This window comes from Anopheles arabiensis, chromosome 3 (genome assembly GCF_016920715.1).
Source record: "Anopheles arabiensis isolate DONGOLA chromosome 3, AaraD3, whole genome shotgun sequence".
In the NCBI taxonomy this organism is placed as follows: Eukaryota; Metazoa; Arthropoda; class Insecta; order Diptera; family Culicidae; genus Anopheles; species Anopheles arabiensis.
This window is the reverse complement of record NC_053518.1, coordinates 49,331,328-49,356,267: the sequence shown is the minus strand read 5'-3', so window position 1 is coordinate 49,356,267 and position 24,940 is coordinate 49,331,328. Positions and strand designations below refer to the sequence as shown.

Here is a 24,940-nt window from a genome sequence, read left to right as displayed (position 1 = left end):
CGCGGGGGTATTCCACTAAGGGAATACCGGCGTGGTGAACCCTTCCGGCCGATGCTGCCAAGATGTGGGGACCCCGATGTTGGCGCGCTGAGCAGCGCTTGCTGCTGCTCTCGGGCCACACCGCGATGGCGGTGACGCGGTGGTGATGCTGCTGCTGTGCCGCTCCCTGGGACGGCGGCGATGGTGTGACGGCGATGATGATGACGATGATGATAACGGTGATGATGATGACGATGATGAAGGTGCCGCGATGATGATGGTGCCGCGATGATGATGGTGATGATGATCCTTGCCCCAGGGCAGCTGCGATGTATTTTTTTCCGATGACGGGCGGCAGAGATGAAAATATTCGGGCGGCATGGTTCCTCGCCCTCCTACGATGCTTTGGCTCATCGCCCTTCTTTTGTACTGTGGCTGCAGTCGGGGCGCAATTGGCGACGCCCGTTCGACTGCAGCCGGGACGGCATGCTACCTCGTCCCCTCTAGACACTGTGGCTGTAGCCGAGGCGCAATTGGCGACGCCTGTTCAACTACAGCCAGCGCGAAATATGATTTCGCCCTTCCGGACACTGTGCTGCAGCCAGGGTGACATATGTCCTTACCCATCTGGAAACGGTGGCTGCAGCTGGAGCGGCATGGCACCTCGCCCGTCCGGTTGCTGTGCTGCTACTGCTGCAGCTGGCGGAATGCGTTCGCGCCGATGTGGGGCTGCTGTGATGCAGCCGATGCAACTTTGCGTTGCCGATCCATATTGTGCTGCCGAGGCGGAATGTTACGTCGCCGTGATGAGAGGCAGGGCTCGAGCCGCGGCGGAATTGCTGCCTCGCCGATGATGTGCTGAGCTCGAGCCGGGCGGTATTGCTCGTCGCCGATGGATCCTTGCACTGCTGCTGCTGCAGCTGGGCGGAATGCGTCCTCGCCCGATGAAGCTGGGGGCTGCAGCCTGGATGGAATGACCCCCATCCGATGTTCCAGCAGCAAGGCGGAAAGCTGCCTCGCCTGTGGTGCTGCTGGCGTTGCTGGGGCTGCAGCCCGACGACCTTCATTGTCGCCGAGAGTGTGTGTTCGGCTGCCCCTGTGGTCGCCAATGATGGGACGGCAGCCGGGGGCCTCGGTGTTGGCGGCGGTGGCGGCCCGATGTTCCGCGGTATCCCAAAAGCACAGGGAACCGTGCCATCGCGATGGCCGCTGCGATGATGCAGCAAAAACGAGATGGGCCCGATCGCGATGGCGTCCGCGGGTTCTTGTTGGGATCCCCCTTACGCAGGAGGATCCCATCCTCGTCGCCACTTTTATGTTCTAACACTTGTATTTATTTAGACACTTATACAACGTACATAATAAATAAACATAAATGAAACAATCACAATAAAACGTATACTGTACGGTGGCCGCGCACCAGCCGCACCGAGCGCCCCTGCCGAGAGCTCCTGCTCGATCGGCCTTCGTACACACCCTGTCTGTATGGCGCTCGGCACACACTAAGCCTTGCGCTGCTTAGTGTGTGCGACAGTGTGCGTGTACACTGTCGTCCTCCTGGACGTTGACCGGTGGCAGCGCAACTGCCACGGCAAGTCCAGGGGTCGGCACGGCTGCCCACAACAAAAACAGAACATCATATGAGAAGATACCAAGTTGCTGTGAAATCACAAAACAACAATTGGAATTTAGTGTGTAGGAATGGAGTTTATCTTTTCACAGCACTACCGTAGTATTTGAAAATATCTGATGGTTTACATTTGCTCAAAAATCCTCTCTTGCCAGGTAAGATATACTATCGCATGTTGGCAAATAGAAGATGTTATTCTTGTTTCAAAAATTCAAGCATTCTAATTATTTCATGTTTGTGAAAAAACAACTTCAATTTCATTAAAATCATAAATACTATTAAAAACCATAGATTTCTCGATCTCGATCTACCAACCCCCCCAATTGGATCAAATTGTATAGATTTAAAAAGTAAAATATGCTTTTTGCAAAACAAATCAATGTAATTCATAAAATTTATACATGCAATAGGATTACAAGCTATTTACATAATTTAACTGTGTTACTATTATCTTTTTTTTTTTTGTTGGCCTGATCAAAAATATACACTTGGACTAGAACTGGGAAAGTGGTCGGCATACTACGGCTCATGAACCACATACGGCTCTTTACTACCTAGAAAGGGCCATCCCCTTTTTATCGTCATATTTTCATGGAATTTGACTCCTGACGCGGAACTCTACGAGTATTTTAATATTGTTAGGCCCATTTGGTCGCAGATTGCCGATCACTGCACAATGAGATAGAAATTTATCTTTCTTTATGTTGGTTTTTTTATATCCTTTGTTTTTATTTTGAACGCCTTTGAAAAAGGCCGCGTCTTGATGGTTCGAACCCGAGTTTTTCTTGGTTAATTTATTAGAACAACAATCGTGCAAGCTAAAAATAAACAGCTGAAGTCATATTGCAAATGATTATATTTCCCAATCGTGATTATTGCTTACTTTTTACATCATTGAATTTGGTGGTTCACAGAATCGAACAAATTATTTTTATGGTCCGAAACGTTAGGACGTGCTTCGTACGTACAAATTGTCACGCCGTGATGGTGTGCTTCACTAAATTCTCCCTTTAGTCCTATATAATAAACGGTTGTACTTTCGCCTCCATAATTGGTAGGAATATGCAGTGAAAGATGATGCACGTTTGCAAACGTAACAACTCTAGGATGTAAAAGAAGACGACTATCAGTGTGATGTATCAGTCGATAGTTTAAATTTGTCATGATTGTAAATCACCAATATGCTGTTATTTTTGTGAATAAACTTACTTTGTAGAATATTCGAATACACCGTTCGCATCTTTCTCTAGGGAGAATTCTTGATCCGCCGATGCGGATGTATCGTCGAACGTCATTTTTGGGCGATTTTTAAACAGACGCATTTTTTTTGGGTGCGTTTCATCGTCTGCTCCGATGATGATGATACCTTTCAGCTTCACGTTTCCGGTGAAGGGTATGTTAAATAGCAGTTCCTCGTCAGCATCACTTTTCACGTACTGGAAGTATGTTTTACGACGTATAATTGAAATCTAATTATGGAATCTAATCTAAACTCGTACCGCTCTTACCTTATCGTGATTTAAACGCTCATTATATGGTTTAAACACAGTCTTCCCAGATCCTTCCAGCTCTTCGTTCAGACATTCTACATTGTTCATATCAATCTTCTCATACAGACTGTAATGTATACCTATTTCCAATTCATTTTCAATTCCCAATGCTTCATGTTCGCAGCCACCACCGTGTGAGTGTCCATGCGGCATTGTTAGATATTTCTATATTATATTTTAATAAATAAATATATATTTTACCACCAATGTTGCAAGCACAATCCGCACCACACCACAACGTAAACAATCACTCGTAAAATACAAGATGACAGTTCAACTTTTGATTCTGTTTGTTGTGCAACAAGTGTGGCCAGATTATTTTGGCAGATTTTGGTAGGAGTACCAACATTTTATCTGTAGTTTTCGGTAGGTTAAAACTCGAAACTTAACTGAGTTAAAAGAAGTGAAAGAAGTGTTAAGCGGCATGGGGGGAGGGGGGGTGCTAATGCGGCAAATGAAAGTTCCATCTCACGAGAATATGCATCGTTTATCTAGGATATGGATTAGATTTGGTTCAGCGGTTACACAAATGAAGGTCTTTCTGAAGTGTCGATCTGAAAATTGGAATTCTAAGCCAAAGAAGGGCTAAGATGCACGTTTTTTTTCTCAGTGGTTGCAAGTTCTTTTTCTCAGGGCTCCACGCGAACGCTTAGGGCCGCAGTAGTGCTCCATTGGATACGACTTTATCGTACGTGCTGTCATTTGATTTTCGTTGGATTATTTAGACTGATTTGATTGTTTGGCTGAGTTTTATAGTTCAATGATTAAAAAACTGATATTTTTTCCGTCAAACACTAGATACATATAAACATCGGTATTTCTGGTCACTCTGTGTGCAACTGTCACAACAGGTTTCTGTTTATACTTAAGGTTGAGTTCAAGTTCAAGTGGATTCGTTCGTTTCTGCGGGTCTGATAAAAAACTAATTTTGACGAGCTACAAAAATAGAATCTTTTAAAAAACAGAATGAAATGCCGTTCATACCAGTACCTTTGATTTGACTCCGTCCGTACATAAGAGCCGTTGAGAAATGCTAGTGGAATACAACAGTGGTAGGAGGAACTGCTGAGATATGTTGGAAGGAGGTTAAAAAAAACCGATAGTAGACCATAACCATAACTCAACAAAAAAACACTAAAATTCATGACAAATGTAAAATATTTTCATTGTATATTGTAAATTGAAATGCACAAAAACATTTATATAAAATATTAATATAAAAAAGCTGGAAAACCGTTAGCAGACGATCAGACGCTATCCATATCATAATTCAAATTTTTAAAATTTACTATAAATTCCAGGTATTCTCATCTGTATGAAAATATCAGGAATTTATAGTGATTTTTATAACAATAAAACAGAAATTCAGAAATTCATAAAACATTAAGGTGCATGCATTGTTCATGGACGTTTTAAAAAGTCTTTGCAAAATAAAATAAAAAATATGATTTATTATCGTTAAGTCTTCACGCAGCTCTATAGCCGATAATACTACAGTACTTTTCCAGAAAATGTCAATTATCAAGATATATTTACTTCCCAGTAGTATCCAGTTCCACACAATCCCATTAGTTTAATTTAAAAATCATTTTGCTTATTATTTCGGATATAGTATTACAGGTTGTCCCCGAGATACGCTATTAATTCACACCGAGAAGAAGTTTCAGCTAAGAATTAGCGAGTTTTCATGTAAGTTAACTTTAGTTGTTCAATATTTTATATGACTCTGAAGGAGAAATACAATTTTCAACAAATTTTACTGATTTTTAAAATTCTATCAAAACGAAATTTACTTTGCACTTGACAAATAATGTAACAAATCAGTAAATTAGTAGTCAAATCAGTAAATTAGTAGGCAAGATTATAATGCTGCGTATCTGCGAATCCTCCTATAAGAGGTACCGCGCGTATTTCGGGAACTACCTGGACTTGTTATTGAAAATAAAACGCAATTCTAATTATGTTTTACAGCGTACGTAAGTTGTTTTCCTAACTCATTACTGTTTTTGCATTCGTTAAGCTAGCGTTTGGATATAAATAACACTTTCCAATATTCATAACAATACACAAATTATAAAACATTTAAAATAATTACAATCTGAAAATTAGAGTCGAATACGTTTACAAACAAAATCCATAGTAGTATCATCACAATGCTTTTTGTTTTACTACTACTGTTAGCACGTCCAAATAAGTCTTATACATTGATTGCATAGATGCGATAACTGTTCTCTGAATATATAGCTGAAACCAAATAAATTATGCATTCCACACATTATTATAAATCCATTCTCGTCGATATTGAATAACATGTTCTTATCGTCATTTCTAGTATATATATATTTTCATTTTGCTTGCTTAATAACTTTTGCAAATAGTGGATTTCAAAGTTTTAACTGAACCGATATTTATCGTGTAAAAAATGTTGTTGCAATCTATTGGTTGCAGTAGTTTTTTTTTGTAAGCGGTCAGCATCAATATTCTAAGCATGAATGAAACAATGTAACAAATAAGAATATGCATACGCACCCATTTACTTATCTTAGTTCATCCGTTGTATCTCTGCAGATGCTAAACACACAACTATCGAAGCATGAACATTGAATAACAATACATTTTGAATCACATAAAATAGATGAGAAGTTAGGCAAAAACACGCATTTATGTGTACTTATAATGCTAGACATTAAGCTTTCAGCTACGTTTGATTTCATTGACATTTCTATTCTTTTAGCGCTGTTTTAGTATATGCATTTTAATGTGTATGAAATCGCAATATTTTTTTCATTGAACGCACTGGTAGATGGCCCGCTATATTGATCTCTCTAACTTACAATATTTCGGTTACTTTGTAGTTTTGGCGTTTATCTGTATATCTCTAATTCATTGTTCTTTTTTTATTTCTTATGTTTGTTCGTTTGTCATATATTATTTATATTCTTTCATCAGTTTTGATCACACATCTTAAATTAACGCAACATTTATACAGTTTTAAAGTATAATAAATTAATTCGTCCTACATTCTCTACTACTTTCCTACATTTCTTATTTTGTGAATAAAATAAAAACAAGCAGATAGAAACTATGTTCAGAAGTTTTCGTTCGTACATGGATTTTGTATCCATGTCGCTACAACAACAAAATTCATTATCATTCGATGTATCAATATTATAGTCCCGCAACATTTATTTTATTGAAGGATCAAATATACTCGTCAAAGGAATTAAAAAATTTACAGTTCCGAAACGTACCAAAATTTATAAAAAACATAATGCAAGAAAAAAAAATCAACACACAATTGATCAGCAGGACATATGAAGACATAGACCAATATTAGCCAGGCATGTAACTCCTTTCTCTTGGAATGTAATTCCTTCTTTTTACCAAGCAAAACATTCAACTTGTTTCCATGTTCGCTTCATTGAAAGATGAGAGATACTGTCAAATCAGCACACACTATGCGACGAGTACTTCGTTTCCGACAACGAAAAAGGAATAAGCACATCTTAGTTTCACAGAGCTAAACACTACTTATGCCACGTCAATCTGACTCATGTGTTTGAATCGCAACAAAAACCATATAAATCGCGTAAAAACTGTAAATAGGGATTACAACTGTTATTAGTAACTTACAAGAAGTTATAGTTCAATAGTACAATTATAACCCTTTGAAAACCATTTAACGATTGTTGCATTTTGATGACATTCCACGAGTATGCGAAACAAACCACAAATAGAGACACATTACAATAGAAAATATACATCCTTGAACAATTTTGTGATGTTGTAATACAAAGATATGTTAAAATGTTTTTTTGTTGTATCATGAAATGCTTTGTTGGTATAACTTTGCTTGCGCTAATGTCATAAATCCATTAAAATAAACATTTTAACCACATTTGACGAAAATAAACAACATAATCATGCCCGTAAATCATCGGAATATAAAACAAACATAAAAAAACAATCACCGATAATCCCTGCACAATATAATTAAATCGAATATGCATAACTAATTTTGTAAACTGTATTTAGTGCAATACTACCTAAAGCTTAAAATAATTTCCTTCGTGGAATTCTTCTACAGTCCGATTAAACCACAAAGACAATTTAAACAAACATTTATCATGTATAATGCATATATTTGTTCGAAATTGCTTTTGTCCAAATAAGCTTTACGATTGGGCTGAAATACGTGATATATATATAATCACTTGTAGTGATCTTATGCAATCCGCACGATTTGCAAATATTCAGAGTATTTGATGAACATGGCAAAATTATACATACAACAATGCGTTCTTTTCTTGAATGGCTGAGGCTTGATGAATTTGCTGAAATTTTCATTTTTGTCAAAAGTTTACTTCTAGTTTTTGCTCTCATTTCATGAGAGTCAAAGAACACAATGATGAAATCAACGAGATCTACCAGCATATCGAGTTTTGTTTTGGTTTCAGCTTCAACATAGGCTAAACATTAATACGGATGTGTTCAATGTGAATTAAACGCAAGCTTTACCGATACATAATTCAGGAGGTTATTCACGCTCCTACAAAACCGTACACCTCCAAAACACGTATCTCAAAATCGCCAGAAGCACAAAGCGGTGGGTTATTAAATGTTTGGCACCGGTCGGTTTTGCCGAAACGAATATTTTCATCCATCCAGATAGCTTGCCCCTCACTGTAAAATACATAATGGTTATGATTTACTCAATTTATTCGTCTCCTCAAAACACTTACCCGCCGCCGATAGTAATCATCTTGGAGTCAGCAGCCATAAATAGCTCAGATGCATGGCCCAAGCCCGTATCACCCTCTATTCCGACCCACGGATATTTGGCACGTTCGGGATAAAGTGAAAACAGAAACGTTTCTCCCGTGCCAAAGTAAGCTTGACGCTGTCCACGATCGTCTTTTAAATTGCGTTCAAACCATCGGGACGAACAGTAAGCACCAAACACCTGGATACGAGAGAAGTAGCAATGTGTTTAAAGTTATCAACATTCATTCGCGCCACCATTCAAACACTTACTTCGTTATTACACGTTTTAATCATTAACAGTGTTGGTTCATGTTGTTCTACTCTAACGTAAAACGTTGTCAAAGAGCATCCATGTTCTTCTGTTGTATACAGTAGAATGGGTTGATACATTGTGATTCTTACTGGTAGCCAAGACCAGAGCGTAAACAGCTGTTGAGAATATCATTCACATTAGGTTTCGATTTGGATATGTTTTCATTTAACGAATTATAAATCATTTTAATCGTTAGAGCAGTCCAACATTAAATTATACATCGAACATATCAGGTATACACAAACATGAGACGAATGTAAATACCAAACATGCAGTTCATAGTGGAAACAAATTGTTTGAATCTATAACAAATATCTTAAGATGATGAATTCCTTTCTCCAATTTTTATGCCGCTGATTACTGTCATGCCATGACTTTTGTTCTGTTACATCACACTGCAGTGGATCGAGAAAGGATCCCAACGTCTTAAGATGATATAAAAAGTGTGCAATGCTTGTCAATAAAAAAAAACTAGCGTTAACAACATCTTAATGAAACAATAAAAGTATCAAAACGCCGTTCACAAAATTATGTTTTTGAATTATGTCCATACTATTCACAGACAGTTACTAAAAAGCTAACAATCTTTGGCCCTTTCATAACATAAATTAGAGCTAAATTTTAATAAAAGCCAAATAAACTTAAAAAGCATGTAAGATGCTCAAATTATAAAAACTATGTTGCAATAATTTCCACATATCTACGATAAGTTAAAAAATAAAATCTACACAAACTGTATCTTATTAGGGCACACTTAGACAATACGTCTTCAACTTACTGTGTCCTGATCACATATTTTACTCTTTATTGCTTGAATTGGAAAAACTCCCATGGACAAGACTCGTACGTCAGGAGAATGAGCCCCCTTTTTAAAAAATGCCCCGCATATATGTTATTTTTTAAATCAAATATATTTAAATGTTTTGTCAATTGATGCCCGTACACAATGGATGTTATGTTTAAAACATTTTGTGGGTTAGAATAAGTATTGATGCACGTTCCCAGATTTGTAGAAATTGATGTTTCCATTGTATCCAAAATGCAGCGTGAATAAAAATAAATACACTTTGCTTCAATCATATGATGGAAAAGAGGAGTATGGAATAATGTGCTTTAGATTTTGTTTTCTATAAATGATCCTTTTATATTAATGTTGTAAACATAATAAATCTGTTTGACAATCATTACCGAAACATACGACTCTAATATGTTGTTATAAGTAGAAAGATCTTTAGACAAACAATAATGCCCTGGATTTAGTTCAATGTTGATTAAATAAATGGAAATGATCAGTTAGAATAGGTATGTATATTATGAACAATTTTGCTAGCCGCAATATGTTAAAAATGAGTATTACTTTTTAGGACGACAACGAAACAAGATGAAATATTGCATCCATCCATATATTGTACAACAGTCAGCCAGACATAAACAACAATATTTTAAAAAAATCATTTCCATACCATTGCACGGCAGGTATCTAAACCTTCTCGATATTTCTGTACTTTTCGATTATTGCCAAGTCAAAGTTGATACGAGACACAAACGTTTAACGCATATTGTCCCATCCCAAAAGTATATCGGCAGGTAAAAAGATTGGAAACAAAGAAAAAGGTATATTTCAATGTTTACAGTGCATAGTACACCTAAATTAGAGGAAAGTTAAATTATTCACGCCGTTACGTTAAAACCGTTACGTTTGTTAGTTATATATAATCATCATTCATGGTTGATAGTTACCAAGGGATTTTTGTTAAATTTGCCAATTCATTACATTCTAATTCAACGGAATAATTCCAAATTTATGATACATTTAAGTACTAATTTGCATCAAGGGGTTTTCTATCGTCTAGTTATTTTAAAGAGAAACGCATTTTTTTTATTACTGTACTTTTTCTTTTTATGCAGCACATTACACTTACCTCCCGAATCGTTAAGGTGTGAGACATCATTTGTACGTTGATCTGGGATTGACTCGTTGGTAAATTATCGCTAGAACGTGATCTTACCATTTGCTTCGGCCCACTTAGTACTGACTTACTCTTTAGTAACATTTCAGTCTTCAAAAAAACTCTAGATATGTACGTAGAACTGAAAACAAACATTTAAACAGTTATTTAGTGCAAACATTTCAAAACATCAAATCGATTCGTCTCACCTAAGAGCTCTAATACTAAAAGCTGTCCGGAGCAGCTTTGCCGGTGAGACTGGTATATTTTTACAGAACTTTGGAAGGGCATTATCGATGTCATTTTTTATCGCATCTGTGTCCCACTCGGAATTACTGCTGGTAACGTGTTTGTGAAAAAGTATCAATATAGCCAACGATACGCGATAGAAAACCTTAATTCCCTCGTGGAAAAAGCAATCCATTACTCGTACAAGATGCGGGAAAGGTAATCCACCTAATATCCACCAGCACCAATCCATGAAGATCGATTCAGGCTTTTGTCCGTTGCACATTGTCGATAGGTAATTAACAGCAGATTTCTGTATTTAAAAAAAAAAAACATTATGATTTTTTGAGAACTACTGAAACTAAAATAGTAGTGCTAACCGCATGTTTTTTGGCAATTTGCATCACAGTCTTCCACGTGACCTCATAAAGTAACTTTGTTTGAGTAATAAAAACTTTCTCCTTCGGGGCAACAAGGCTGGCCATACAGTGGTAGCATTCTTCCTCTAAAATAAACAATAATACAGAAAAACACATTATTAGGTATTGACATTTTAACGATTGCATTACATTTTAATTTATTTATAGAGACTGCCCACTTTATAAAATAAATGAAAGTGTATCGACTACTGAAGCCATTCGCTATCTTCATGGTTTTGATATTATATTATGATATTATCTTAGCCTAGTATTCGTTTCTGCTTTCTTCATGATTTGAATGAATGTTAACCAATAACACTGAGACATATTAAACGAGAGTCTATGATGAAAGATGACCCACGTTAAACTACCAACGGTGAGCAGATACGGACTGTACTGCCCGGACTTAGTAACTGTCAATCGTATTGTCTAGTAAGAAAAAAAGGGGTAATTACATTACAAGTAAACGTTTGTATGTTTTTAACTAGAGTTGGCAACATTTGGATCAAAGAAGTCAGACATAGTATTTGTCATATATAAGCACATACCAGTAGATTTTACAAACCACATTCCCGTTTTTATCGTTCCATATTATCATTCATCGTGATTCCACTTATGTTACAAAAAACAACTATTGAAAACGTCGCTCTACACGCAGGAAATTGCTAGCAGATATGTATATATTACTAAAAATCGACGTTAACATAGCCAAGTAATTTCGTCCCAACATTCGTTTTGAACAGAATGAACCGCTACTCGTACTTTGTAATAAAGTTTAAAAATCACTTTGCTTTATCAATTGTACGAACAATTCAAACGGTATGATAATAACTCGTACAATATATCCCGATAGTACAATATTGTACGATTAATTGCGTCTTTATCTCAAATGGCGAAAGAGGTAAGTATGATACACCAACATACATTTAAACATGCAATAAAATAAATCTGAGTTATCGAAAATCAAGGTTTCTTATCGACAAGGAAGCAAGAGTATCAAAGTAATCGGACAAATCTATTACATCCAATGAAATAAAATCAACGTGCCTCAAAATATTTGATTTTTATCTCATTCATTTGCAACACCCAAGGTTAAATACATAGAGACATGCTAGTGAAACAGTAAAATTGTATCAAGCTAGTAAACAAACATTGTAATAATATTGTAATAATAGGAAAGTTAACACCCATTAAAATGACAATCCTTTGAACCATATGATATCGGTTACAGTTTCACATTTCGTGCGGAAGGGAGATGAATCTCCACAAAACCCGTTCATTCCCTTCTGAATATTCATAAGATGTACACTTGTGTCAAACAAAATGATTGGTAGTTATGTACCAATCATTTTGGCATATTGTCATTCGTGCCATGAGATAATTGGATACTCACGACGGCCACATTTACATGTGCTGATCATATTTGCATGTGCTATACGTCATTGGATCATCTTTTATAATAAACTTTTTTTTAAATATACCACGTGAGCTAAATAAGCCAAATTTTAAAATTTGTCTAACTTCTGCACAAAACAAAAACATATAATTAATTCATTTTCTAATGCTAATTATTACCAATATTTCAAACAGTGTATCGGATTCATTATTCTACCAGCTGGATAATAAGTTAACAAGTTAGGAAAATAACAAGTTTTGATCAGCTGGATGTAGCGGATAATTTACATTATTATATCTACTGTACAATAGTCATTACAGCATAATCTCTATAATTCGTTTCTTTTGCCGTGTACTTACCAGACATAAAGTGTAACAAAATGGAAGTAATAGGGTAGAGCGTAGGGCTGTACGTAATGTCTGGACAGGCGTAACCGAGCACACTTACTACTCGATCAGCCACCGCTCGACCTTTCCGTGTCAAATGATAGGGCAGACAATGTGTTGAATCGACGAACGGTGGCAGCATTATAGGTTTCTCGGGCAATTCTGTCGTACCGAAAACCTATCAAACAAAGCATTTGTTTATTAGTTTAAGATAAGGAAATGCACTTCTTCTCTATTGGTTGTCGCATCCAACGCATGTTTACGATGCAATATTGTTACGTACCTGATTCACCATATCCCAATAGAATCCGTCCAGCATCGTTTTTCCAACGTGATGTTGGGCACATAAAGCTGGCCATAGTTGTGAACGAATTGGTGAATTGGTGGGCCATGAGTTTTCTCTTAACACTATCTTTGCTTCGCGTTTTTTTCCTTGTTGAATGAGTGATTGCACGTCTTGAAACGATTTCAAGTTTGGCTTTTTTCCTACAATTGAGCAAAAGAGATAAATAGTAGTGATACCTTTAAAAGTGATTTAAAATATGTTTTAATTGGGAAGTATAATTTGCATGGTTGCACACTGTATCAAACATTAGCATTACACTTTCGATCATACACACAGCTTTCTGGTCAGTTGTTTTGCGTACAAAATTACTAGTGATATTTATTAACTATACTAAACAATTCCAATTTGTAACCATCTTGAACATTATCCTGCCATCCATGTTCGATTGAATAAAAACACAATAGATCGTTGTGTTTGTATTTGTTATTCGTGTATTTGACTAATCTAAAAACAATTATTAGAGTCTGAAATTCACATAGCAATCCAACGAAGCTATTTCAACTAAAAGATACGTAAATAATAATACACAACGCAAGGATTCATACTAAACATGCTCATCTCAGTCATCTAATCTAATATGTATGCACCTCGCTCATTCAACGCCATATTATATAATCACTAACAAACTTGTATCAGCTATACTGGTCAATATAAAAAAAAACATTCACACTTTATTTACTTGTTCGTTTGAATTTGATCCTTGAATACGCTACACATGCCTGACTCATCATGTTTATACGAATTTAGTAATGTACACACTATTCACAGTACTGTAATGGCTATTACACAGTATCCTACCTTTCGATGTCAATAGGTGGATGTCGAAACAGGCACATTTTGTAAGCCTTGAAGATTGCAAATATTGCAGCTCTAGGTACAAATCACAATCAGGATCAATATAAACCGATGCTCGTTTGCTAAGATTTTCCAAAGATATGCCTTCCGGCGTTTTTGCAACCATTATGTGTCCTTTCAACTGCCTATGTTTATTGCAGATTCAGTAATAGGAAAGTCAGCAGTAAAATGCTACATACATATGTGCGTACTAACGAAGCACCGCATACATAATTCAATACATTATTACCATCTGATAGTCACATAACCGATTGAGTTGAGTAGTACCGCAATGTTACCGATGAATTTATTGTACACGGATTAGCGGTGGTGTATAAGAGCAAAAGCATGACACTTCACATTGGAAAACTAAATCGCACTATTGGGGAACATACAGCATGACTTTCCCACTTCACGATGGAATTACCACTTCACTAAAAGGTTTGCGCTTCAAACTTCAATCTTTTCAATTGTATATTGTTTTTGGTTTTGGGTGGCAAATTTCAAGTAATGCGGATAACCACAGTGTATTACGGTTTGTTCATTTACAAACTTAAGCTACACAATAAATATAGCACAAGCGGAATAATTTACGCATTGATCAGTTTTGCAATAACAGCACACCACATTTATGCAATTTGCATTTTTGCTTCAATTGTTAACGAATCACCACATCTGTTTTAGCGTTGAAAAACACAATTCTTCCGACGTAATAAACGATCTGCGCGTACTGTCAATCGTTTTCTCACTGTAGCAATTCGATTGCCCGGCACGAATAGACTGTTAGACCGAACCAAAGATCCCGTACGTCGTTTGGAAACGATCGAATCCAAACAGTGTTGGTGTTGACTGTTTCTAATGTTTACATACTGCATATGTCGGTATAGCTGCTTGTGTTCTGATTGATAAGGTCTATTGATGGTCGTGAGCGGTACAACAGTGAACGACGCGCTTCTTTCTGTTCACGCTTTCAAGCTTGTGTTAATAGTAGTGAGATTTGTGCACTCAACAGATTCGAATGTGGCGTTGACATAGTCACACACATTTACAGTCTATTTTATAAGCACCCACCGACTCCGAGCCATCTTTCCGTCCTTTTTTCAACTAAATTTCAAAAAACAAAACGCAACGATCATATGTCATCATGATTTCATGATTAAGGCCAATCACATACTAAACTGATAAAGATGTTCATTTTAAACACCTATATCTGGTGTTTTAGTCATCCATTTTTTCGTGCAGTTCACCCATGTAATAATGGCATTATAATAAGCGAATTGCACTATAATTAGGACTAACTATAGTCCGACTCGGTCACATGAAACATAGCTCGGTCACATAGCTTTAAAATTTTGTATTTTTTATGAGGATGGCAAATATGTTGACGTATAATCTACAATAAAAAAGGTCTCATTATTTCAGGGGTATTTTTTGCATCATTCTTATGTTAATATTCAAAACCGCTGATTCAAAATTTATATCTCCAAATCAAAAGACAATTCCAATAAGAACACTTTTATTAGCATTAAGTGGTATACCATCACTACCAAGGTTAAAGTCTAGAGTATAGGCTCATAGATTATCAAAAATCCTGTCAATCAAAATGTGTCAAAACAATTTAAAAAACCGCTATTATTCTTCTCTGCGCTTTTCGAGGTCATGGAAATTCAAATATTCAAAATTTACTAATCTGGGAACACGATTGTAGCCGTACATTTTTCAAAACAGTTGCATAAGTGTAACATACATTTACATACGTGATATTTTTCTATTTACCCACTTTTCTTCGATTGTATTTATTTGGTATAATTTATGTTTCAATTCAAATTATTATTGAATGGCATGATGTTACATCATCATTCACTTACCATTCTATTTTACATTCGAATCGTACAAATGATTCCAACTTGTCCAACTTCCAACTAGTTTAACGTGTAATCGTACACATAAGTAAAGGACTATCTACATTTAATTTTTCGTTCGCAGCACGAACATTATTAGTCACATGTTCTAACATGCTTTTGCAACTACTTAACAAGAAAAACAAAAACGTGACACCTCTCTATCGATCGTCATCAAACGTGTGGCGCTTACCATAGCGCGTTCATTGATGACTCAAATGTAATCTGATAAATTTAACAAACAAGCATAACCATGTCCATCTATCATTCCGATGGATACAGAATGCTTAAGCTGACGAGTTGTTATGAACTGAAAGAAATTTGTTTAGTAAGGAATCCACCCATTTTGGCACAATCAATTGTACTTAATTTTTCTTTATTCTACCTTTCAAAATTTTATTAATAACCTAACAAACTTGTAGGGCTAACAAGTTAATGACGTACTATGAGAGACCATTCAGTTGTACCGTGATTGAACTCAGTATTCGTCTTCAATCGACCGATCAATTTTGCATCAATAGCGGTTGGGCGCTTGAATTACTCATGGTTCAAAATAAAACATTTTAATTAAAACAGTACACGCTCATCAATTTCTTTACGTTCACGATCGGCCAAAACATGCTAACCACTTCTTCGCACCTCACAAACACTACTGTAATTCATTCGTGACTACGCGCGGCTTGAGCCAAATGTGTAAGAACTGTTCTTAGTAGCATCGATGCAAATACAGAAATAAACGAGCGAGATGATCTTTTTCATCACCACTACTACTATTGCGACCACTAACGGCATTAACTACGCTAAAAACAAACTCTAAGTGATAATAAAAAAGAAACAAGGCGACCGAGTGCGGAAGATCGTAGGATATGCAGAACGATCGAACATACGAATCAGTGCTATAAATAACCTGATTCAATCGGTTTTGAACAAAAGCGCCACCTCAAAAATACACAACCGTTCAAGGGAACTAAAACACTATGCATTAGCTTAGCAGAACTGTAATATTACATGAAAATTGTTCTGTTTTCTAACGCTACACTATCATTACATACTTCACGGTACGTTGGGATTCTATTCGCTATGTTTTATTTTCTGCATTGCAGCTTTTTAGTTTGGTTATTCAAACGAAACGACCCATATATACCACTTTTTATGCTTTTTAGTGTATTTAGAATCAGAACCGACTGAGACTTCGTCTAGCTGTGACACTGTAAATTTAGCTGTACGTACACTGTCCCGTTTCAGCTCAAACATGTAAACAAACACGGTCCGGATAGTACAACGTCGAAAGATCATCGATCACTAACGAACAGCACTCTCACTTGTACCGGATCGTTGTACCGTCTGTCTGACATTCTTCTACTAACACTAGACAGCCTCTAAAGCTTGGTGCGTATATGCATATGCTGTAAACCTTACGAATGGCTTCTTGTTCTTTGACTATCTTTGTGTACTGTATCAAACCAAGATGGCAATTAACTTACCTCAAATATGCCGACTCTCATGTACTAAATCAAGCGCTAGCTATACTTATCTTGTGCAAACAGTTTGTTTTGCTACTATCGCACATTTTTGCTGAGACATCTACAATTACTTCCTTTCTAACTAGCTCCTTTTTTTAAAAAGTATTTACTTTGTGTACCTTATAAAAGCATACAAATACGTTGGGAAGGGGGTGAAGGGAGAGGGGGAGAGGGTGTACATGTCTCTTACACATTGATCTTCTTATTCGAAGTAAGTACTTCTATTCTAATAAGTACACCAATTGTACTATTTACTATACTACTCTTCTTTTGGAGCATATATTTCATGATAACAACCATGCGGATATTGCGCCTATTCGGATGGAAATCGATCCTGTCCGGCATTGTAGGAGCGTGTAGGTGCAGCTATACCCACCCAGTCACCCTATTGGCTATGCTATATTCATGTATTTAGTTATGCTAAAAAGATTTGCTAAAAATATGAATAAACTTTTACTGACTTTACAGCTATATAATGTAGAAATTACGATGTATAAACTTTGGATAAGGTATCGAGCAAATACCTATTGATTCAGATACAGAACATAGTGCTTTGCAATAATCTTTCAAATCTATATTTACGAATGTATAGTTTCTTCACTAATCAACGCAACGTAATTATACCACATTATGTGCGGAAAATTTGTATCATGCGGAATGTGTTTATATCAATTACTCAATATGTGGTAAAATTGTCACAGATAAGATACTAAATATGTATTTACTGCAAAAAATATGTATCAAAACGAAATATCTTTGCTGCAAATATATTTTCTATCTAAATTATAATACTGTTTTTAAATTGCTCTTCATTTTGTACTCAAAACTAAATTTTTAAATACGCTGTTTTCTCAGTTTAAAAACAGCAGTCAAACTTTGGCTCAGTTTTGAATGACAACAGCATTATTCAAAACTTGCAAGATGTTTTTCAACAGCTGTCATTATTTGTGACAGCTAGTTCGTTCAAAGCTCCTAGTGCGGCTGTTGAATGCCGTTCACTTTAGAAACACTTTTGGTCCAGAAAACATCTCATTGCAAAACAGACTGTATTAATTGTTAGATTCTTGTTAAAAATAAATGCAAAGCAAGTATCAAACAACCGCTGGCGTATGAATGAAAATAGCTTACCGTGTTGCGTAATAAAATTCAATCATAACCATAATACACTGGATTGGCTGAAGCTTTGCGGTCACAGCTTTATATCGGTTCTAATAACTTCTCTCATCATCTTAGATTTGCTCTACACATTCGCAGCGGCGTCTATGCCTCGGGAAGTTGCCTATGAATTGCCCTGTTTCTTGTTTGTGAGTGAGTGTGTGTGAGTGTGTGAGTGTGAGTGTGAGTGTGTGTGTGTGTGTGTGTGTGTGTGTGTGTGTGTGTGTGTGTGTGTGTGTGTGTGTGTGTGTGTGTGTGTGTGTGTGTGTGTGTGTGTGTGTGTGTGTGTGTGTGTGTGTGTGTGTGTGTGTGTTTTTTTTACTACTCTTATTGAGTTATCGTACCCATTTTTACGTATCGCACACCCTTATCACGCACCCAGACCTTTGACTTTCGCCTACTAATACAACGTCTCTTCCATTTATCTGCTCCAATGTCTGGTCGTAATACATGTTTACCGGCTTTCAAGCATCAAATCTACGCTGTGTTTTTTTAACTCTTATGCCTTTAGCAGTATGTGTGGCAACGGATCACCACCATAGGCGCCGTATCGGCAACGTATCGTTACACAAAACAACACTGTGATGAATGCTCAAGTGCCATATAGCTGCGGCTGAGAGTTGCGCTCACCAATACTACATTTCTACGCCCACGAGCATGTGTGTCAGTCACGTGGCTATAATCAGCTGATACCATCAACAACACACCCAATAGATCTTGCTTAAGTATTTAAATGCCCTGTCTCATTCTCACTAGTGTCGCGTATACAAACTGAAAAGCACGACGTCTTTCATTTGCTGTGCCGGATTCTATTCTGTTGCAAGATTAGCGAATGAATGAATGGAAGAAACCATTACTGATTTATTAACTATTATGTGCAAGCTCTTCATCGTAACAAATACTCTGCATATTGTTTACACCATGTAACCTCTATCATGTTGTGCGTTACTTCTTTTGATATTTCATATCTTTTACGCTTCGAATGGAAATATTATAACCGCAGCCTATCCAACACATAGAATAAAGGGTCTGAAACACCGTGCCATTGTCACCAATGATTTGTTTGCAGTCATCGATCTTTCCGCTTCTCCAGAGCCATCTATTAGAAACATCTTGCAACACACATGCTCTAAACTTTGAAAAGCTTCGGCCAACTCGACACTTGACACCGGATTCTGATTACCGATCACTAATCAAATGAGATCTGTTTTATGGAACATACTATTTTAACATGTTATAACATTCCTCATATTTTGATTCATCGAATACTGCTTCCATATGAGAACCATAAACAAATAGCTAGTTACGTGATCGGTTACGGTGTATACGACAAACAACTGTTGCTAGAATAATGGACTAACGACACCTCCTGACATCACCGACTGAATTCCATAAGATTCGGGAAGTACAATACAATTTTCTACTCGCTGATATAACTTTAAGCTTACTTACCGGGCGGTGTATCCGTTAGCACCGAAATGTTGGACGTATCGACATGGGGCGCAAAGGCTTCGTAGATGTCAGACTCTTCCTCGATTCCACTCAGCTGTTCCGCTCCGATAGCATTCACTGGCATGATGGAGTGTTAATCTTAAGTAACTGCTACAATTGTGCTGGCCAGTTTACGTATTTCCGTCGAGTTTTTCTTCGCAACAACAGCCGAACCGAGAAATCACTGATTATGTACGACAAATTGTATGTATTCGCTCAACACATTTAATCACACACAAAGCACTCTTCTAACACACCGGCGCAGATTGGTGAATTTTAAAACGTGTCATTCAAGCAGCAAAACATTCGTTCATCAACAGCATAGACACACTTCATAACAGCTACTGCATTTCCAGTGTCTAAGGTGGATCGCTTACAAGGTCCGTATGCGTAGTAATGGTGTGTGCCTCTTGCTGCCAATCTGACTATCTGTCGTCTATCTATACCGTATCGGTCCGATGTTGTTCCAGCTCAAATGATAATAAAGCACGGCTCTACGCGCCCACGATAACGTTTGATTTTCTTCTAACGCACCAGCACACCTCTGCTGCCTGACTGACTTTTAAGTTCTCCTCCAAATGGTAACATAAATTTTTTTAAACTTTTACACCGTTCAATAATTGATAAACTGTTTACAGTCACAGATTATTATTTTTCTACTAGATGATGATGAAGATTTTTTTATTTCCCGTTTCAGTACAATGTCATCGACATTCCGTTCATGTGGTCACTTGGATGTTTGTATTGCTTACGAATTGTTCACAAATGACTAGAATTCACCTTGCCTTTTTAAGCGTCTGCAGGCAACACTTACTTTATAAAGCTTTCTTTACTGTTTCTAATCAATCACTTTACCACACAACATTTATCGAAGGCCGATTCCGTCACTGTGCCGAATCTCTTCATGGGGACACTAGTACCCCTGGCCGGGCGCGAAATGCATGCATCTCGTTGATAGTTTGTTCGACAGCTTATGTGAGATCTTCAAAGAGCATTATGAAACCTGTCAAGATAAGAGTTTTGAAATTCACATTGATTAGCATGCAGTTTATTTATTATTTTAAAAATATTTTAAAAATCTTCTGGCTTGCTTGTACGAGTAAAGCTTTTAATCTAATTTCCATTACATCATTACTACGCCAATTCCGTATGAAATCACATGATGACACATAATATCTTACATAACTCTTGTACTGGCCAATGTTGGATATAGTTTAAAAATCTAAATATTTGTAAATAGTACAACTATATGAAATCAATTTTGTTGTTACTTATTAATCAGTAGAATTGCGGCCATCATCTACAGTTGCAAGGGAAATCCCAATTTTACTCATACCTGCGTAAAGTCCCTAACAATCCCTGAATGATTCATTTTGCAATCAAACTACACTGTTACCGTGGCGTACAGAGACGAATGCATGAAATCTGATGGATGCACCTGAAATGGTGCTATCATTATCATGGTTAACATTGCTGTCATTCCTTCGTTACTTCGTTGTCCCTTCAATGATCCTACACGGCGTAGAACGTTTACCTACATGAATTACCCCACTCACAAAGCCACGTCCAGTTGTGGTACCAGTTTCAATCGGCAGACACTGGCGCTTCGACGTCCGACGTCCTTCCGCTTGCTTAGGAAAATCCGTCTATGATTCAGTAATAAAAATTCAATCACAAATCAATATCACACCAATACATGCCAGCTACAAAAGGATCGACTCAGCGAACCACAATTTGACGACATCATATTTTAGCTAATACCATTTGCGACAAAAAATTGTGGCGCTCAACCCGATCAGTATGCGTGTGAATTGAAAAATCCAGGCTAATTACAGTTGTCATTGCTGTTAATACCATTTCGAGGGATGCAACCTTTAAACAACTTATGGTTCAGCCATACAATTCCGCTACGATAGTAAACCGATTGCCAGTAACTAGTCTGCCTTCAATGCACCACTCTACACTTGAATCCGACTTCAAACCAAACAAGTGTTTGCATTCAATCTATGCAATACACTTGATTCTTGAATGAAATAAAAGAGCGAAAGTTAATAAAAATATCAACAACTGTTTTTAATGCTTCTACAGAGTCAATCCTACAATATATACAATTTTCTTTACATCTTTTCCAAAGCCTGAAGGTTTGGGTTATTTTAAAGCTAATAGATAAATACTATTGCATATGTTTTTTTTATAAATTATAGAACACATACGAGCTTCAGTCAATGCGACCATTCATATGATACAGTGAATGATGGTAAATTTGATCGTATGTGTTAGCTACAGTTTCAGCCAAAGGCTTTTTTCGCAAACTTGCCCTGCTGCAGGGTATGCAACGAGACAAAACCAACGGATATAAATAAAACATTAAACGCATTACTGTCGTAAGGAGAAATGAAAGCGACAAAAGAAAAAAACAACAACAAATGCCGTACTAATACAGCCACAATTGCGTTGACACGCCTTTCTCAAGAGCAGTAGAGAGATTTTTCCTATATTGTTTCAAAACACAACGGAAAACAATATAATTGCGGTAAACAATTGCATTTAAAGTCTTTAATTAGTTATGTCCGTCTACATAACGCCGCTCGTTTCGTCTGCTAGCCCTCAAATGGCGATTTACTTATATCTATCGCATAATATAAAAGGCTTTTCCACCTCTTCCTAGGCTGGATTGACAATGCAAGCTTATTTAACTTTTTTTTATGTAATTCAATAAGGAAATATTATTTTTGAAATTAGTTAAGGAATTAGTTGCTTACAGGTTAACTCATAAGAAAGGTGAGCTTTGTAGTCCTTAAAACAGGCAGCCCTCCATTTGATTGTACACATAATGATTGGCTACCTAAAACACAACTTTAGCGTAACCGGTCAATGACTCCCCCGAGACATTAGAGCAAGCAATAAAGAAAAGGTAAAAACGTTACCTACTCTTAACATTTTTGCTCTGCTTTGTGAGTACGACACGGCTAATCGATAAAAACACACACCACACAACTGGTCACACGGGGGTTGTTATCCATGCTCTGCCCAGTAGCGGCTGCGTGCAGATCCGAGCCACTGACGACATTTGGTGACGCCATCGTAGACAATCGGTGCCTGAACGATACCAAGCCACATGAAGAAACCGGATCATGGGTACGACAACAAACGTTACTCTACTGCCACGGTGTATCGATTTTGCTTGTTCAACGCCGTAAGACCCCATCGCCTGCATAATGCCGAAACAGCAAGTGGCTACACACGAACAGCGGACGCAATTTCGCAAATGTTCATCATCTTAATAGCTAGTTCTGACGCATTATAATGGAATCAATTAAGGAAAAGAAGAGAAAATAAAAACGACACAACATCGTCGCCGTGATTCCTTTTCATACACTCATGAGTGATTGAACCGATATGATTTAAGACGTAATCTTAAAGAACTTAGTCTTAGATTTTTTTTAAAATAAATATACTTCATTTCATATGATTTGAAACACTGAACTTGTTGCCCAATTTCCCTATTGCTTACCTTCCACTTTAATTGTTTAACTTCTTTGAATTAACTCTGCTCAAAGGAACACTGTCGAGTACGAGAACAATAGTGAGGAACGGTGTGTTCTATGTTCAGATCCCAACTGTAGACAGCACCCAGGACGAATACTTGTAGAGTGGCTCTACACGACGGTCCTGTGTGCGCTGAACAACGATTCTTTCGATTTAGCTTTTCCTTGGCGGGAACGAATTCAATCGCTTCCAAGAAGGAAGAGTCGGATGTTTGAAAATGGTGAATTGGCGTAACAATTTGCTTGCCACAAATTCCCGCAAATCAATAATGAATGAATCACTTTGTCATCAAGCAAGTCAAAACGCTTTTACACAAACGTACGGTGGCAGTTTGGTGGCAGTACACACACTGTGGATGCAGATCTCCTGTGTTTTGATTTCGAACCAAATTTGGTCAGCCGCTTAACTGGTGATTTGCTATTGTGAACACTCAAACAATACTTTCGAACTGTAGATTATTGCTTCATCGAGCAGAGGAGATTTTCATGCCTCATTATCTGGAAAGGAAAAGAAGGTTTCAATTTCGCACAGCCCGTTATCACGTAACAAGACACATTCAACTAGAACACAAACAAAACAATTGATGATAAACACGAGTTGCACAATTCCGAGCCGGAAACCAATAGTGGACATTTGCGTTTCACAGCATCTTTTTTTACACATACTGCAGTTGTATAAACGCCCACATAATAGGGCAATAATTCATTGCGTACGATACGATAACGTTTGCGGTGAAGCCAATTCCTACACTAACCAGGATCAACAACAAACAGCCAGAAGACTAGGAACACTTGAAGTGCAGTGGGACAGATTCGCATCTCAACCTTTTTTATTTTCATTCTCGGCAACTGCATTTTGTTTACGAGACCATTTTTATGACAATGACTCTTCGACGTCAGGCATCAAGTATTTTCACTTTTTCCTTTAAAAAAACACACTACATGCAAGCAATTGAAACAAGGCGAAAAATAAATCACAACAGGCTCGTCACCTCAAGAAGCAATTCTGATTCCTTTCTGGTTGACTGTGGGGGGAGGGGGGTGCAATCCAACAGTGTGGCCTGATTTGCTTAGAACTGTGCTACTGCGGTAGGCGACGTTGTTCTCAACGATGAGTATTTCACTGTACCGATTATTATTCACTTTCTCCACGCGATGGACACAGAAGAATAATCATAAAATTGCCTATTGCGAGTCACAGCGCCAAGTTTTATCAAAGTTTCAGATGAAAACGAAGAAGTTTGTACATAAATCTTGCGCACTCGGACCTTTTCTTTCGTTTCTACTTTGCACACACACACAGTTGCAATAAGCTGCTGTCAAACACATGTGTCAAACTGCTTGTTGACAAAATGCACTGTGGTCTCGCTCTATGCTATTTTGGATTTTTTTTTTCGCATTTGCAAAAGGATTTTACCTTTGGCTCCCACTACTAGCTTACACGATCTAAAATCTTGCTTCAACAAAAAGTAAATACTTCATTTCATCAATATTTCTTTATTTCGTTTATTTCATGTTTTTTTAGTAC

General features: G+C 37.2%; 2 protein-coding genes across 12 annotated transcripts; both read right to left on the bottom strand.

Annotated features, from left to right (window-relative positions):
• Positions 1 to 2,061: 2,061 nt before the first annotated feature.
• Positions 2,062 to 3,447, bottom strand: LOC120904055 (PITH domain-containing protein GA19395). Of its 4 annotated transcripts, none has more exons than XM_040313781.1 (4): positions 3,361 to 3,447; positions 3,118 to 3,239; positions 2,819 to 3,045; positions 2,062 to 2,732 (listed from the first exon to the last, which is right to left on the bottom strand). In XM_040313781.1, the coding sequence occupies exons 2-4, from the start codon at positions 3,205 to 3,207 to the stop codon at positions 2,501 to 2,503; spliced, it is 549 nt and encodes a 182-aa protein (XP_040169715.1). In that variant the 5' UTR covers positions 3,208 to 3,239; positions 3,361 to 3,447; the 3' UTR covers positions 2,062 to 2,500. The 4 variants fall into 4 exon arrangements, with proteins under 4 accessions (XP_040169715.1, XP_040169713.1, XP_040169712.1 ...); XM_040313779.1 differs by having other exon boundaries at positions 2,062 to 2,427; positions 2,493 to 2,732; positions 3,118 to 3,425; XM_040313778.1 differs by having other exon boundaries at positions 3,118 to 3,424.
• Positions 3,448 to 5,117: 1,670 nt separating this feature from the next.
• Positions 5,118 to 24,712, bottom strand: LOC120900277 (GTPase-activating protein skywalker). 8 transcript variants are annotated; one of them, XM_040307055.1, is made up of 12 exons: positions 24,405 to 24,712; positions 23,379 to 23,910; positions 19,826 to 20,867; positions 12,898 to 13,100; positions 12,588 to 12,792; positions 10,794 to 10,918; positions 10,395 to 10,726; positions 10,159 to 10,327; positions 9,015 to 9,101; positions 8,194 to 8,352; positions 7,902 to 8,122; positions 5,118 to 7,842 (listed from the first exon to the last, which is right to left on the bottom strand). In XM_040307055.1, the coding sequence occupies exons 3-12, from the start codon at positions 19,947 to 19,949 to the stop codon at positions 7,701 to 7,703; spliced, it is 1,767 nt and encodes a 588-aa protein (XP_040162989.1). In that variant the 5' UTR covers positions 19,950 to 20,867; positions 23,379 to 23,910; positions 24,405 to 24,712; the 3' UTR covers positions 5,118 to 7,700. The 8 variants fall into 8 exon arrangements, with proteins under 8 accessions (XP_040162989.1, XP_040162990.1, XP_040162991.1 ...); XM_040307056.1 differs by having other exon boundaries at positions 24,542 to 24,712; XM_040307057.1 differs by lacking the exon at positions 24,405 to 24,712 and adding an exon at positions 24,168 to 24,385.
• Positions 24,713 to 24,940: the final 228 nt, after the last annotated feature.